Here is a 15040-nt window from a genome sequence, read left to right as displayed (position 1 = left end):
AACTCAGCCAGATGGGCGGGGTAGAAATAATAAATTATTATTATATTATTATTATAATCCTCCATCCAGCCCTGTTTCCACCTCTAGATCTTCATGAGTCACCTTCACAGTCCCAATGGCCTCAAGAGGTCCAAGTGGACCATTTTGGGAGACCCAGGTCTAAGTCTTTTCCAGGGACTGTGGTCTGGGTCAGTCAGAGAACTAGTGACAAGGCTTGGTGCTTGGGGTCAGCTGAATGGGTGCTCAGGGAAGCTCCTGTTCTGGGAGATGGACCTCCATCTACATGCCTCACATTGCATGGAGAGAGCAGGAGAAGCAGAAGAAAAGCAGCTGGCAAATGGGAAACACCCCACCCCAATGGTTCTTTATAATGTTGATGTGCTGCCTGATCTCGAGCCCCTCTTCTGACACAGGACTACCCTAATCTGGCACTGAAAAAGCTGGATATTCAAGGCAAAGGGAGAACTGTACTTAATGAAAAGTTCAACCTTGTAACACTGTCCTAAAGGATCTTCACTCGCTCTCAGTGCATTTCCGAGCACAATTCAAACTGCTTGTGCTGATCTTTAAAGTGTCATGGTTTCATCTTTCAGGCAAAAAAAAGTATTGATCTAACATATAGAGATCATTCCTAGTCTATTGGTTCAAGGAGGTCCTAGTAGTTTTGCTCTGAGTGATTCAAAGCTGGTGTTTTCTCCAGCTGGAATATTTTAGCTAATAAGGGAGTTTCCTTTCTGCTGAGAGCAGGTGGTGGAATGAGTTGTAATGAGGTTATGCTGAACCTTCTTGTCTTTGGGAACCAGAAGAAACTGGTTTAAACTGGAGTGAGCCAGGCTTGTTATCCGGTCCCAAGGTTACTCTGACATGGAATTGTCTATAAATCGCAGTATTGAAAGGCGCCTGGTCCCACTTCCTATTCTGCTATTCTCTACTCTTCTTGTGTCTTTATTACTTGAGTGCTGTTTTGGTAAGCTAAGTTAGGGTTTTACTGTAAATTCAGTTTTTGGATTGTTATGATTCTTTGCCTTCAGTACTAAATTTATCTGCTGAATGGATTTTTTTGCTGCTTCTGAGTGTTTTTTCCTATTCTGCTAACTATATGTCGGACTTGGAGATCATTATGGAGGAGGAAGATCTGCAACCTAAAGCCCTCAACCAACTTGGCCCTGTAGACCTGAAGGAGCGTCTCCACCCCCATCCTTCACTCTGAACACTGAGGTCCTCCTCTGAGGTCCTCCTGATGGTCCCCTCTCTGTGATAAGTGAGGGTACAGGGAAGCAGGCAGAGGGCCTTCTCGGTGGTGGCGCCCACCCTGTGGAACACCGTCCCTTCAGAGGTCAAGGAAATGAACAACTACCTGACATTTGGAAGACAGCTGAAGGCAGCCCTGTGTCAGGAGGTCTATAATGTTTGATGTTTTCCTGTCTTTTATATGTACTGGAAGCTGCCCAGAGTGGCTGGGGAAACCAAACCAGATGGACAGGGTATAAATACTACAATTATTATTCTTTTGTGATTTTTTGTAGTTAATTTGGAATTTGTACTGCAATATTAGCTTATGAAATCTTATGGATGGAGAAAATCACAGGGTTGCCGTAAACTATAATCCCACCCACGAACTCTCATTCACATACAGTCTGTACATTTGGGGAGGTCACACACCTCACCTGTGCTAATACTGGCAGTCTTTGGCCTCCACAGGCACACCCGGTGTGTAGAGCCTCCAGCCACAGGCACTGTCTATCATGAAAATGGGTCCTTTGAGTGGGAAGATTCATGCAGTCGCTGTCAGCGGATGCTGAAGGGTTGTATCTCAGATTGTCAGTCACTTTAACATTGCCTACAAAGAATAAGAGGAACAGAAATGTTTTCGAGGTGCAACTTCTCTATCAATCCTGAGAGCCATTCCATGGACTCTGCACCCCTGTTTCTGATGACAGGTGTACATTATCCTCATCCTGAGTGGAAAAGACAATAAAGATGGAAGCCTGAGAGAGAGGAAAAGGTTTCTGGCTGCTTCCTGGGTGGGATTGCGGAAACAAAGAGCCGCTTCTGAGAAGGCCTCCCCCCTCCCCTCTTCCTCTGGGGATTTCCTCTCCTCTTCAGGGGACCAATGGTTGGACTGGGCAGAAGGGCTGTGTGTGGACAGGGCAGGGGCTTATGGGGTGGGAAGAGGATGGAGCTTGTAGGAAGGAAGGGTGGGGGGACTGGACCCCCCATTTTCCAGGGATCCCTCTCTGGCCGCCTTGAAGGGGGTGCCCATTCGTGGGTGGGAGGGAGAAGCCCAGGCGGCCCATCTGGAGATTCATCGTGGGCGTCATGATGGAGATGTCCCCCCAAAGACTGGTCTTCCTCTCCCCCCGCCATTGCTGCGTTTCCCTGACCCGGGGGTGCCCCCTCCCTTCTCCCCCCACTTCCATGACCCCCTCTCTTTCTCCCGGAGTCTCCCCTGCACCCAGACGCCCCCTTGGCCCGGCTCACCCCTCGCCCTGCGCAACCCATCTCTCCGTCCCTAATGCCCCCCAAGACGAGCCGGGGAGGGACAGGGGGTCTCTATCCAGGCGCCTCCCGCACCCCTTAACCCTTTCCTGGCCCGCTTCTCTCCGCGCCCCAGGGATGCCTGCACGGGGGAAACGGGGCCAGGGAGTCCTCGTGGGTGGGCGCCCCATCTCCACCCCTGCGAGGAAAGCCCCCTTCGCAGCACGAGTGCAGGAATCCAGGCCCCACGGAAGGCGCTTGGGGGCAGGGGTCTCTGGGTCCTTTTCTCCCTCCGACCCCTTTACCTCTTTGTCCTCGCTCCCGATCCTCCTTTCCTTTCCTGCAACATCCACGAGGGAGGGGATTTACCTGCCGCCCCTCCTCCCCTTTGAGAACGCGCGCGCCCCTAGAGCTACGGGGCAGAGCAGCAATCCGGAGTGGAAGCTCCACTTCCGGGAGACGCAGGGAGTTTGGGAGGGGGCTCACCCCCCCATTCCTGGAACAGAAGCCGGATTGGAGGAGGAGCAATGTATTGGGGGAGGGATTTGGGATGGTGGGGGCGGGGTGAGAGGAGGATGTGCCGGGAGGGGAGGGAAGGTTTGAGGGGGGGGGAGAGGAAGGTTTTCCCCCCTTTCTTTAGTGGATTGGAGAGCGGTGGAGGGGCTGATCCCGGAAATCCAGCTGCAAAGTGGGTCCCGTCCCTCTTACAAGGTTTGCATTGCAACATCCTCCCCTCCCCCACCCCACGAGCTTAGATCCCTCCGTGTTTTAGGTCTTGGTGCTGTTCAAACCAGGAACGGGGGGGGCAGCTAAACGACCCCCCCCCAAATCTCAGCTCCTCACCCCAGCCTCTGACTAAGGCCAGGACAAGGACCGTGGACACAGGCCCCGTCCCTGCACAACAGCCAAGAGGCTCAGCAAAGCAGCCGATACAATTGGAGCCAGAAGAGGATTCCATGTGTCAAGGGAGAAATCCTGCGTCCGGCTGAGCTCATTTTTCTTCCGCAGGGACCCACGGACTTAGTCCGATGAGCTGGGTGGCAGAGTAACCCCGCACCCAGATTTTTTCCGTAACAGTGTGTGTCGTCGTTTTTGTACAAATTGAATGATTGGGGGGGGGGGGGTTGTTCCTGCAACACATGAATCCCAATCCCAAAGAAGGACAGTGCCAAAGAATGGTCCACCTACCGCACAATTGCGCTCCTTTCACATGCTAGCAAGGTTATGCTTAAAATGCTACAAGGAAGGCTCAAGCAGTATGTGGACCGAGAACTCCCAGAAGTGCAAGCTGGATTTAGAAGAGGCAGAGGAACCAGAGACCAAATTGCAAGCATGCGCTGGATTATGGAGAAAGCTAGAGAGTTCCAGAAAGACATCTACTTCTGCTTCCTTGACTATGCCAAAGCCTTTGACTGTGTCGACCACAGCAAACTATGGCAAGTTCTTAAAGAAATGGGAGTGCCGGATCACCTCATCTGTCTCCTGAGAAATCTGTTTGTGGGACAAGAAGCTACAGTTAGAACTGGATATGGAACAACTGATTTCAAAATTGGGGAAGGAGTTTGACAAGGCTGTATATTGTCTCCCTGCTTATTTAACTTATATGCAGAATTCATCATGCGAAAGGCTGGACAGGATTAATCCTGTAATAAAAAAATTAAGGTCTCATATATATAATAAATGTTCATAAATGTACCAAGCAAGCACATACATAGATATGTGGACCACATGTCTGGAGCAGCTCAGGAAGACCGTCCTGAAACCATTTAGACTCCCAAACTGACCAAACGTTTTCTCTGCAAGGAGGGAGGGGGGGAGGGAACCTTCCCATTGTCTCAGGAATTGGGAAATCACCATCTCAAAGGTATTACCAGACTACCAGGAAAGGGAATCAGATAAGCCATTATCAGAGAACCTGGCAGACAGGAAAAATGACAACATTCAAATTTCTGTTCTGGACCACCTTATCTGTGATGTAGGTATGATGTATGTGGGGGGTGGTCTTGAGCTCCAGGGCAGGGAATTTAAAATGTCTATATAAAGACAGGCACACCTTTGTTCTGGGTCCTCCTCAGGGGAGCACCCTGTTGCAACAGATCAATCAAGATCAGGCTTACTAGCTACTTTGCTTCTCAGTATCCTCTGGTTAGTGTCTGTTGTTTTCTCTTACCGATGGAGAACCTACAAGGGACTCCATAAAGGGCTCTTGTGTCCCCCATAAGGGAAGCTTTTGTTTACAACAGATGGCACCCCAGATGGGACCTTCGGTTGCCCGGATTCAAGGGGGGGCAAGGAAGGACTGGTGATCCAGCGCACACCAGGCCATTTGCCAGGAGGAGCCACCAGTCCTCTAGTGACCCCAGGGTCTGGAAAGAAGTGGAGTTCCAGCGGGGCTAACCAGAGGAAGCAACACCTGATCAGGCCGGCCACAAATTGATTTATTTTTTAAAATAATCATTATTGATTTAAATTACACACATATACAAAAAATTTGGAATATCATGGAATATCAAAAAAAAAATTAAGAAAAAAGGAAAGAAGAAAATACAGAAAAACAAAGAAGAAAAAGGAGATTTATGTGCATAAAAAAACTTAATCTTCCTAATTAAATAAAAAAGACTTCTGACAAAATGAGTCTTCCAATCATTCTCATTGTACTGTTTATACTGTCCTTTTTTCGCACAGTTTTATATTCTTTAATATTGTTCCGGTCTACTCCACAAACGGTATTTGTTGTGTTTACAAGTATCACTCAAATTCTGCTAATATGGTGTGGTTGGTACAATATGTTCTTTTATAATCCTTAAATATTCTCCATTCTCCAAATATTTTCTGGTTCAATACTCCTCTAACTCTTACCATCGGTTTTGCTAGTTGTAAATATTCTAACATGAGTATATAGCTTCTCTTGGTGATGTCCACAAGGGTATTTTTGGCTCAAGAAGTCCTTATATTTATTCCAGATTTTATTTCACATGGCTCAAAAATCCCCTGTGGACCTTCACTTTTCCGTATATTAAAGAAGCGTGCCATCCAGACCGATTCTCGTGGCCTTCCAAGTCTAAGAGGTCCGTATCTTTTAGTGTAATCCAGTCTTTTATCCAAACCAATCCTGCCGCCGCATGGTAGAATTCCAAATCTGGCAATGCAAAACCTCCTCTCTCCTTTTGATCTGTTAATAACTGGCGTTTAATTCTCGGTTTCTTTCCACTCCATATAAATCTAGACATTTCCCTTTTCCACTCCTTAAAACAATTCATTCCTCCTAAAATGGGCATTGTTTGGAATAAGAAAATCATTTTGGGGAGGATATTCATTTTCACAACGGAGACTCTTCCCCAGAGTAAGAGATGGCGTTTGGTCCAGGTTTCCATATTTTTAAAAATTTCTTTCCATACTTTACTAGAATTATCCTAAGAAAAATTTAAACTTTTTTTGAAATCCAGATCCCTAGGTATCTAACCTTATTTTTAGTTTCCAGACCTGATTTTTCTAGAAGTTCTTTTTTTTTCTTCCATTGTGAGGCCTTTTGTCAGTAATTTAGTTTTTTGGTAGTTTATTTTCAGCCCCAGGCCGGCCATAAATTAATCTAGTAAAAGACCCTGGGGTGGCCAGGAGCAGCGCATGCGGACGTGAGTCTAGGAATGGAGAAGATTGTGGGCGGGATTCTCTGAAACACCCACAACCCAGATTCTCCTCCTTTGCTGTATCTTTTGCTGACGGTCTTCACTCCCAGCCTTCCTGGCAAGAGGGAGCGAGGAGGGGGAGGGGAGAACAGGAGAATTGGGGTTCTGCAATTAGAGAGGAAATTAACTGCAAGGGGAGAACGCCAATCAAAGCTCTCATTCCCTGTTGCGGAACCTGAGATCTGAAACTTCTCCTTTTTCCCAAGGAAGACGCTCCAAGGCTGGTCCCAGTGACCACTTTGGATAGCAAGGGACTTGGGCTCGGTTTCCAATTTCTCTTTTTCTCCTAAATGCAGCTGCACCGGCAGAACCAAGATCTGGGAGGAAGTGACTGGTGCGTGTCAGAGCGCAAGGGCGTTTACAGCTCCTTTCCGTTCTCTCTGGAGCAGCTGGATTTGGCACTGGGCTGCCAGGCGTCCAATGGAAAGGGACTCTTTTCCATTGCGTGTAAGAGGCAGAAAAGGTTGCTGGGACCCCATGGTAAGTAAAGGGAGGGAGAAGGACTTTGTAGAGTGCTTCGTAGAGAAGATGAACGACTGTCAGGTCAGGAAAGACCTGGGAAAAGGCTAGCGGGTTTTTGCTTTGGTTGAAAAATGGGATCCCCACATTCTAAGAGTTCTAACCGCCAGACTCAAAGGCATGTGCTGGTCGCAGCAGGAGGGGGGGGGTCTCCCTGGATGCTTCAGCAGCCGGCCTCCTCTGGGTCTCCTGGCCCCCTCCTCTCCTCCCTCTGAGCCTGAACTGCTCTCTGCCCCAAACTCTTCCTGCTCACGAAATCCTGTTTCCTCCTCAGCTTGCAATATCTCCCCTTCCGGTCTGCTCCCTTTTCTCCCTCTTTCTGCTCATCGCCATCCCACCACCAGGAAGGCAGCCCTCCGTCTGAAACACCAAGAGAGTAAACAGACAGTTCTTTGAATGGAGAGGAGCAGAAAGTGGAGTCCCCTCAAGATCAGTATTGGGACCTGTGGCTTTTCAACTTGTTCATAAATGATCTAGACTTAGGAGGGAGCAGGGAGGGGGCAAAGTTTGCTGATGGCAGCAAATTGTCCAGGTTTGTTCAAACAAATAGAGATTTCAAGGAGCTCCAAAGGGACTTCTCCAAACAGGGTGAATGGGAACGACAGTTCATTATCAATAAGATTAAAGTGATGCATGTTGGGACAAAAAACCAAACACCTGTTAATATCATGTACAGGCTCATGGGGTCTGAACTGGATTTCCCTGTGTGCTCTAGACCAGGGGAGAAGGGAGCTGGTCGCAGCAGGAGGGGGAATCTCTATGGATGCTTCAGCAGCCGGCCTCCTCTGGGTCTCCTGGCCCCCTCCTCTCCTCCCTCTGAGCCTGAACTGCTCTCTGCCCCAGACTCTTCCAGCTCACCAAACCCCGTTTCCTCCTCAGCTTGCAAAATCTTCCCTTCCGGTCTGCTCCCCTTTCTCCCTCTTTCAGCTCATCCCCCCACCAGTCCCCAGGCTCTGAGCCTTCTTCCCTTGTGGGTCCCCCAACTGGTGCCTCCCCCCCCCCAGCCACTCCATGACAACAGCAGCAGCTATAGCACTGTGGTCCTCTGGTGGGAAAACTCCAGAGCACATGACTGAATCAAAAATTCTGGGACTATGGAAAAATACTATCTTCCTCAAACCCCCGAAATGAGCAGGAGCTCTGGGGTTGCCCCATGGGGTTCATGAGTGAAGATCGGCCCCCCAGGAGACTTCTCTGATACCTGCAGCCCCTCCTTCCCCCTCTTGAAATTAGGCTGGGGGGGAAATCCCCCATTCAATTTCAGTATTTCAAGTTTTCTTCAGAACGCGCAGGGCAGGAGGCAGCGATGAAGTTCTGGTGAAGAAGCAGGGCTGGGAGATCATGCGGGGGGGGGTGACAGAATTTGGTGCAAAAAACAAAAGTACTTTCATCTAAAATTATACTCACCATTGTGAGATGCTGCCTTCATTATCTGATTATTATAATGTTTTACATATAAACACCAGAACTTCACATATACCTGATGCTTTTAGGAATGATTTCCTGCTGAGTTCATTGCTCAGAGTGGACTCTGAAAGGAAGAAGTCCCACACTCCATACATCTAAATGGGTTCTCCCATGTGAGAGTCCTGGGATGTTCCTTGATCACTCCATTATAAATAAAGCACTTCTTGCAATCTTTTCATTTAAACTGCTTCTCCTCTCTGAGTTTGTTGATGGTTTGAAGGGTTTCAACTCTTAGAGTTCTTCCTGTCCATGAGTCTGTTGATTTTGAACTTCCACTAAGAGTGAACCTCTATCTACTTTCCTGATATTTATACGGTTTGTCTTTTGTGTAAGTTTGTTGACATAAATCAAGGGTTCCACTCTGACTGAAGCTCCTTCCACAGTCCATACCTTTAAATGGTTTCTCCCCTGTGTATCTACTGATGTTTTCTAAGATTTCCACTCTGAGTGAAATATTTACTGTACTCCATACATTGAAATGGTTTCTCCCCTGTGTGAGTCTGTTGATGTCTTCTAAGGCTTCCACTATAACTGAAGCGCTTTCCACACTCGATACATTTAAATGGTTTCTCTCCTGTATGAGTCCGTTGATGTGATCTAAGGTTTGTATTATAACGGAAACTCTTTCCACACTCTATACATTTATGTGGTTTCTCCCCTGTGTGAGTCTGTTGATGTTTTTTAAGTGTTCCACTCTGACTGAAGTCCTTTCCACACTCCATGCATTTAAATGGTTTCTCCCCTGTGTGACTCCGTTGATGTGATCTAAGGTTTGCACTCCGAGTGAAGCTCTTTCCACACTCCATACATTCATATGGTTTCTCTCCTGTGTGAGTCCGTTGATGTGTTCTAAGGCTTCCACTATGACTAAAGCTCTTGCTGCACTCCATACATTGAAATAGTTTCTTATTAAAGTGAGTTTGTTGATGTACTCTCAGGTTTTTACTATAACTGAAGCTCTTTCCACACTCCATACAAGTAAATGGTTTCTCCCCTGTATGAGTCCGTTGATGTGATCTAAGGCTTGTATTACAACGGAAACTCTTTCCACACTCGATACATTTAAATGGTTTCTCCCCTGTGTGTGTCTGTTGATGTCTTCTATGGTGTGTACTCTGACTGAAGCTCTTTCCACACTCCAGACATGTAAATGGTTTCTCCCCTGTGTGAGTCCGTTGATGTGATTTAAGGCCTGTATTACGAAGGAAACTCTTTCCACACTCCACACATTTAAATGTTTTCTCCCCTGTGTGAGTCCGTTGATGATTTCTAAGGTGTCCACTCTGACTGAAGTCCTTTCCACACTCCATGCATTCAAATGGTTTCTCCTCTGTGTGAGTCCGTTGATGTGATCTAAGGCTTCCACTATCACTAAAACTCTTTCCACACTCCATACATTTAAATGGTTTCTCCCCTGTGTGAGTCCGTTGATGATTTCTAAGGTGTCCACTATGACTGAAGGCCTTTCCACACTCAATGCATTCAAATGGTTTCTCCCCTGTGTGAGTCCGTTGATGTGTTCTAAGGCTTCCACTATCACTAAAACTCTTTCCACACTCCATACATTTAAATGGTTTCTCCCCTGTGTGAGTCCGTTGATGTGATCTAAGGTTTGAACTCATACTGAAGTCCTTTGCACACTCCATGCATTTAAATGGTTTCTCCCCTGTGTGAATCCGTTGATGTCGTCTAAGGTCTCCACTCTGACTGAAGCTCTTTCCACACTCCATGCATTTAAATGGTTTCTCCCCTGTGTGAGTCCGTTGGTGTATTCTAAGCTTTCCATTATCACTAAAGCTCTTTCCACACTCCATACATTCATATGGTTTCTCTCCTGTGTGTGTCCGTTGATGTCTTCTAAGGGTTCCACTATCACTAAAGCTCTTTTCACACTCCATACATTTATATGGTTTCTCCCCTGTGTGAGTCTGTTTGTGCAATTTAAGGTTTCCACTCTGACTGAAGTTCTTCCCACACTCCCTGCACGTAAAACGTTTTCTCCCTGTGTGAGTCCGCTGGTGTGTTCTAAGTTTTGCATTGAAAGAGAAGCTCTTTCCGCACTCCATACCTTTAAATGAGTTCTTTCCTTTATGTGTTCGTGGATGTGAACTATGTGTGCTCATTCAGTGAAGCATATTCCACGTTTCACACATTTTAATGGCTATTCCTAATGAAATGAAAGGTGCCCTGTCCCCTGCAATTCTGTCTTCTCCATCACCTTTTTCAGAGTGGGCAGAAAGGAAATCCTGTTTGGGTTTCAAGAAAGAGAACAAAGGGAAAGAGAACACATCAGATGCCATTAGCACCTTCTCTTATTTCAACATCTCCTACATTCTCCCATGTCCTACCAATATTCCCAATTTTTAGAAAATGAAAATGGTATGATGTCAAATGGTAGTAAGACATCAGGAACCTTTCATAATCCTCAATCATCTTTAATAACACAGCATGATCTTGGAATACTGTTGTCGTCAAATCAAGTGGTTGCCCCCATTTCCACCTCTAGATCTTCATGAATCACCTTCACAGTCCCGCTGACCTCAGGAGGTCCATATGGACTATTTTGGGAGACTCAGGCCTTCTTCTTTTCCAGGGACTGTGGTCTGGGTCAGTCAGAGAACTAGTGACAAGGCTTTGTGCTTGGGGTCAGCTGAATGGGTGCTCAGGGAAGCTCCTGTTCTTGGAGATGGACCTCTGTCTACGTGCCTCACATTGCATGGAGAGAGCAGGAGAAGCAGAAGGAAAGCAGATGGGAATCCCAGGCGGAAACACCCACCCCAATGGTGCTTTATAATGATGACGTGCTGCCTGATCCTGTCCTTGTCTTCTGATAGAGGACTATCCTAATCTGGCACTGAAAAGCAGGATATTCAAGGCAAGGAGATAACTGTACTTAATGGTAGGTAGCCATGACACAGTTCAAGTAAAAAAGTAACAAAAAATAGTCCAGTAGCACCTTAGGGTCTTGGGAGAAAAGCAATGACAAACCTAGGCAGCGTCTTAAAATGCAGGGACATTACCTTGCCAACAAAGGTCCTTATAGTTAAAGCTATTGTTTTCCCAGTAGTGATGTATGGAAGTGAGAGCTGGACCATAAAGAAGGCTGATGGCCGAAGAATGGATGCTTTTGAATTCTGGTGCTGGAGGAGGTTCTGGAGAGTCCCATGGACTGCAAGAAGATCAAACCTCTCTATTCTGAAGGAAATCAGCCCTGACTGCTCACTGGAAGGACAGATACTGAAGCTGAGACTCCATGACTTTGGCCACCTCATGAGAAGAGAAGACTCCCTGGAAAAGACCCTGATTTTGGGAAAGATGGAGGGCCCAAGGAGAAGAGGACAACAGAGGACGAGATGGTGGTACAGTGTTCTTGAAGCGACCAGCATGAGTTTGACCAAACTGCAGGAGACAGTGGAAGACAGGAGTGCCTGCTCTGGTCCATGGGGTCACGAAGGGGCGGACACGACTAATCGACTAAAAAACAACAACAGCAACAGCAACTTAGGGACCAACTAATTTTTTTCTAGGCATTAGCTTTTGTGTGCATGCACACTTCTTCATATAGTGATGGGTAGGGGGAGATGGTAGTAGGAGTACCCTTCAGAGAAAAACCCCACCCCACCCTCATAGAATCATAGAATCATAGAGTTGGAAGAGACCACAAGGGCCATCGAGTCCAACCCCCTGCCAAGCAGGAAACACCATCAGAGCACTCCTGACATATGGTTGTCAAGCCTCTGCTTAAAGACCTCCAAAGAAGGAGACTCCACCACACTCCTTGGCAGCAAATTCCACTGTCAAACAGCTCTTACTGTCAGGAAGTTCTTCCTAATGTTTAGGTGGAATCTTCTTTCTTGTAGTTTGGATCCATTGCTCCGTGTCCGCTTCTCTGGAGCAGCAGAAAACAACCTTTCTCCCTCCTCTATGTGACATCCTTTTATATATTTGAACATGGCTATCATGTTCCCACGATATACAAGGGTCTGGTGACATCTGTGTCAGTGTATCTGAAGAAGTGTGCATGCACACAAAAGCTTATATCTAGAACAATCATAGTTGGTCTCTAAGGTCCTACTGGACAATTTTTTATTTTTTTATTTCAACTGTGTCAGACCAATACGGCTACCTACCTGAATCTAGATGTCATGGGGTGTTGGGGAGGAGTAGTTCCTTTGGTGGGGGACATGTCCTGCACCTCCTGGGGTCATTTTTCCACCCTTGGTTCCCACCCTGCACTCAGCTCTCACCTGTAGCTTCCATAATAATAATAATAATAATAATAATAATAATAATAATAATAATAATAAAATTTATTTATATCCCGCCCTCCCCAGCCGAAGCTGGGCTCAGGGCGGCTAACAACAATCAAATAATCAAACAGTAAAATGGTCACACAATCTAAAAATATTTCATTATAAAAATTAATTAAATCAAATTGATGGCAACCAATTAAGCAAAATTCTGTGCAGGTTGCCAGAGGAGGGAGTCAGGCTGCGCCCTGACCAAAGGCCTGGTGGAACAACTCTGTCTTGCAGGCCCTGCGGAAAGATGTCAGGTCCCGCAGGGCCCTAGTCTCTTGTGACAGAGCATTCCACCAGATTGGAGCCGCAGCCGAGAAGGCCCTGGCTCTAGTTGAGGCCAGCCTAACCTCTCTGAGGCCTGGGACCTTGAGGATGTTATTATTTGCGGACCGTAGGTTTCTCTGTGGGGCATACCAGGAGAGGCGGTCCCGTAGTTACGAGGGTCCTAGGCCGTATAGGGCTTTAAAGGTTAAAACCAGCACCTTAAACCTGATCCTGTACTCCACCGGGAGCCAGTGCAGCTGGTATAGTACCGGATGAATGTGATCTCGCAGCGAAGACCCCATAAGGAGCCTCGCCGCGGCATTCTGCACCCGCTGGAGTTTCTGGGTCAGTCTCAAGGGCAGCCCCACGTAGAGCGAGTTACAATAATGCAATCTGGAGGTGACCGTCGCATGGATCACAGTGGCTAGGTCAGGGCGAGAGAGATAAGGGGCCAACTGCTTAGCTTGGCGGAGATGAAAAAATGCCGCCTTTGTTATAGCTGTAATCTGCGCCTCCATAGAGAGGGAGGTATCGAAGATTACACCCAAACTCTTAACGGACGGTGCTGGCACTAATTGCACCCCTGCAAGAGATGGGAGTTGCCCCCTCAATCCCATATCGTCCCGTCCCAGCCAGAGGACCTCTGTCTTCGAAGGATTTAACTTCAACCGGCTCCCACGTAACCATCCAGTCACAGCTTCCAAGCATCTGGTCAGTGTGTCTGGGGCCGAGTCAGGATGGCCATCCATCAACAGATAGAGTTGGGTGTCATCAGCATACTGATGGCAACCCAGCCCAAAACTCTGGACAAGCTGGGCGAGGGGGTGCATAAAGATGTTAAAAAGCATCGGGGAGAGAATCGCACCCTGAGGCACTCCACACACCAAGGAGTGGCGTGATGACAATTCCCCCCCAAGCGCCACCCTCTGTCCCCGACCAGAGAGAAACGAGCGCAGCCATTGAAGGACTGTGCCCTGGATCCCCACATCGGCAAGGCGGTGGTCCAGGAGTTCGTGATCGACCATGTCAAAGGCTGCTGACAGATCTAGAAGAATCAGCAGCCCCGACCCGCCTCGATCCAGCTGCCTGCGGAGATCATCTGTTAGGGCGACCAGAGCCGTCTCGGTCCCATGACCAGCGCAGAAGCCGGACTGGAATGGATCCAGAGCCGATGTTTCATCCAGAAACCTACCAAGCTGTTCAGCAACCGCTCTCTCAATCACCTTACCCAGGAAGCTGTCAGCATGCAACAGGGGTTCAAGGTTCAAGCAACGTCTTCAACCGGCCGGCTAACCCAGGTGAGGAAAGCTGATGGGTCTCAAATCCTTGGGGGGCTGGGGAATTCTGCTGCACGTGAAGTCAAGCCCTGGTGGATGGAGAGGAGGAGAACAACCATGAATCCCACAGTCCAGAAGGCAGATTCTGCCCGTGCGGAAGAGGAAAGTGAAGGGCAGATGGGGCACGTCCACCTGGAGGCTTGTTATCTAGTCCCAGGGTTACTCTGACATTGAATTATATATAAATTACAGTATTGAAATGCGCCTGCTCCCACTTCCTATTCTGATATTTCTCTACTCTGCTTGTCTGTTTCTTACTTGAGTGCTGTTTTGGTATGCTAAGTCAGGGTTTTACTGTAAGTTACATTTTTGCTATTTTTTGGATCTTGTTATGCTTATTTGTCTTCAGTACAGTCATACCTCATGTTATGTTTGCTTCAGGTTCTGCCTTTTCGGGTTGTGTCCTGTGGCATCCCAGTTACTTCCGGGTTTTGCCGCCCGTGCATGCGCAGACGTGCAAAATCAGGTCATGTGCATTTGCAGAAGCAGCGAATCGTGACCCACGCATGCACAGACGTGGGTTGCATTCTGCTCATGTTGCGAACTGGCCTCCAGAACGGATCCCGTTCGCAACCAGAGGTACCACTGTAATAGATTTCTCAGCTGAATTATTTTTTTCTGCCTCTGAGCGTTTTTTGCTACTCTGCTAATTATATCTCAGACTTGCTCTGGAGATCGTTATGGAGGAGCAAGATCTGCAACCTAAAGCCATAAACAGCCTTGGCGCTGTAGACCTGAAGGAGCATCTCCACCCCCATCACTCAGTCTGGACAGGGAGGTCCGCCTCCGAGGGTCTTCTGCTGGTTCCCTTGCTGTCAGAAGTGAAGTTCCAGGGAACCAGGCAGAGGGCTTCCTGCCCCATGGAATGCCCTCCCTTCAGAGGGCATGGAAACAGGCAACCATCTGACATTTAGAAGACAGCTGTATCAGGAGGTTTGTAATGTTGGATGTTTTACTGTCTTGTATATGTACTGTAAGCTTCCCAGAG

The 15040-nt window shown here is 47.6% G+C and overlaps 2 protein-coding genes across 7 annotated transcripts in view; both read right to left on the bottom strand.

Moving 5' to 3' along the window:
• Nucleotides 1-15040, bottom strand: part of LOC309541273 (uncharacterized protein) — a 109364-nt gene that overhangs the window by 92760 nt on the left and 1564 nt on the right. The window contains exon 1 of one of the 3 annotated variants that reach the window (XM_082238933.1): nt 2784-2967. The exons of 1 other annotated variant lie outside the window; for it this stretch is intronic. The gene's annotated coding sequence lies outside the window, so the exon portion shown is untranslated. Of the gene's footprint in view, nt 1-1667; nt 1841-2783; nt 2968-15040 lie in introns of those variants that run through there. One more of the 3 variants, XM_082238934.1, reaches the window with a different exon arrangement.
• The window catches only part of LOC309541306 (uncharacterized protein), a 51282-nt gene continuing 42979 nt past the window's right edge, over nt 6738-15040 (bottom strand). For 2 of the 4 annotated variants that reach the window (XM_082239030.1, XM_082239031.1), the window contains exon 2: nt 6738-10396. In XM_082239030.1, the coding sequence (XP_082095156.1) occupies nt 8567-10273 (1707 nt within the window). In that variant the 5' untranslated portion in view covers nt 10274-10396 and the 3' untranslated portion in view covers nt 6738-8566. Of the gene's footprint in view, nt 10397-10689; nt 11062-11170; nt 11238-15040 lie in introns of those variants that run through there. The other 2 variants (XM_082239033.1, XM_082239032.1) reach the window with 2 other exon arrangements.

The sequence above is a fragment of the Podarcis vaucheri genome (assembly GCF_965113315.1).
Source record: "Podarcis vaucheri genome assembly, chromosome: 10".
In the NCBI taxonomy this organism is placed as follows: Eukaryota; Metazoa; Chordata; class Lepidosauria; order Squamata; family Lacertidae; genus Podarcis; species Podarcis vaucheri.
The sequence above is the reverse complement of the archived record's forward strand: the minus strand, read 5'-3'. Positions and strand labels throughout refer to the sequence as shown.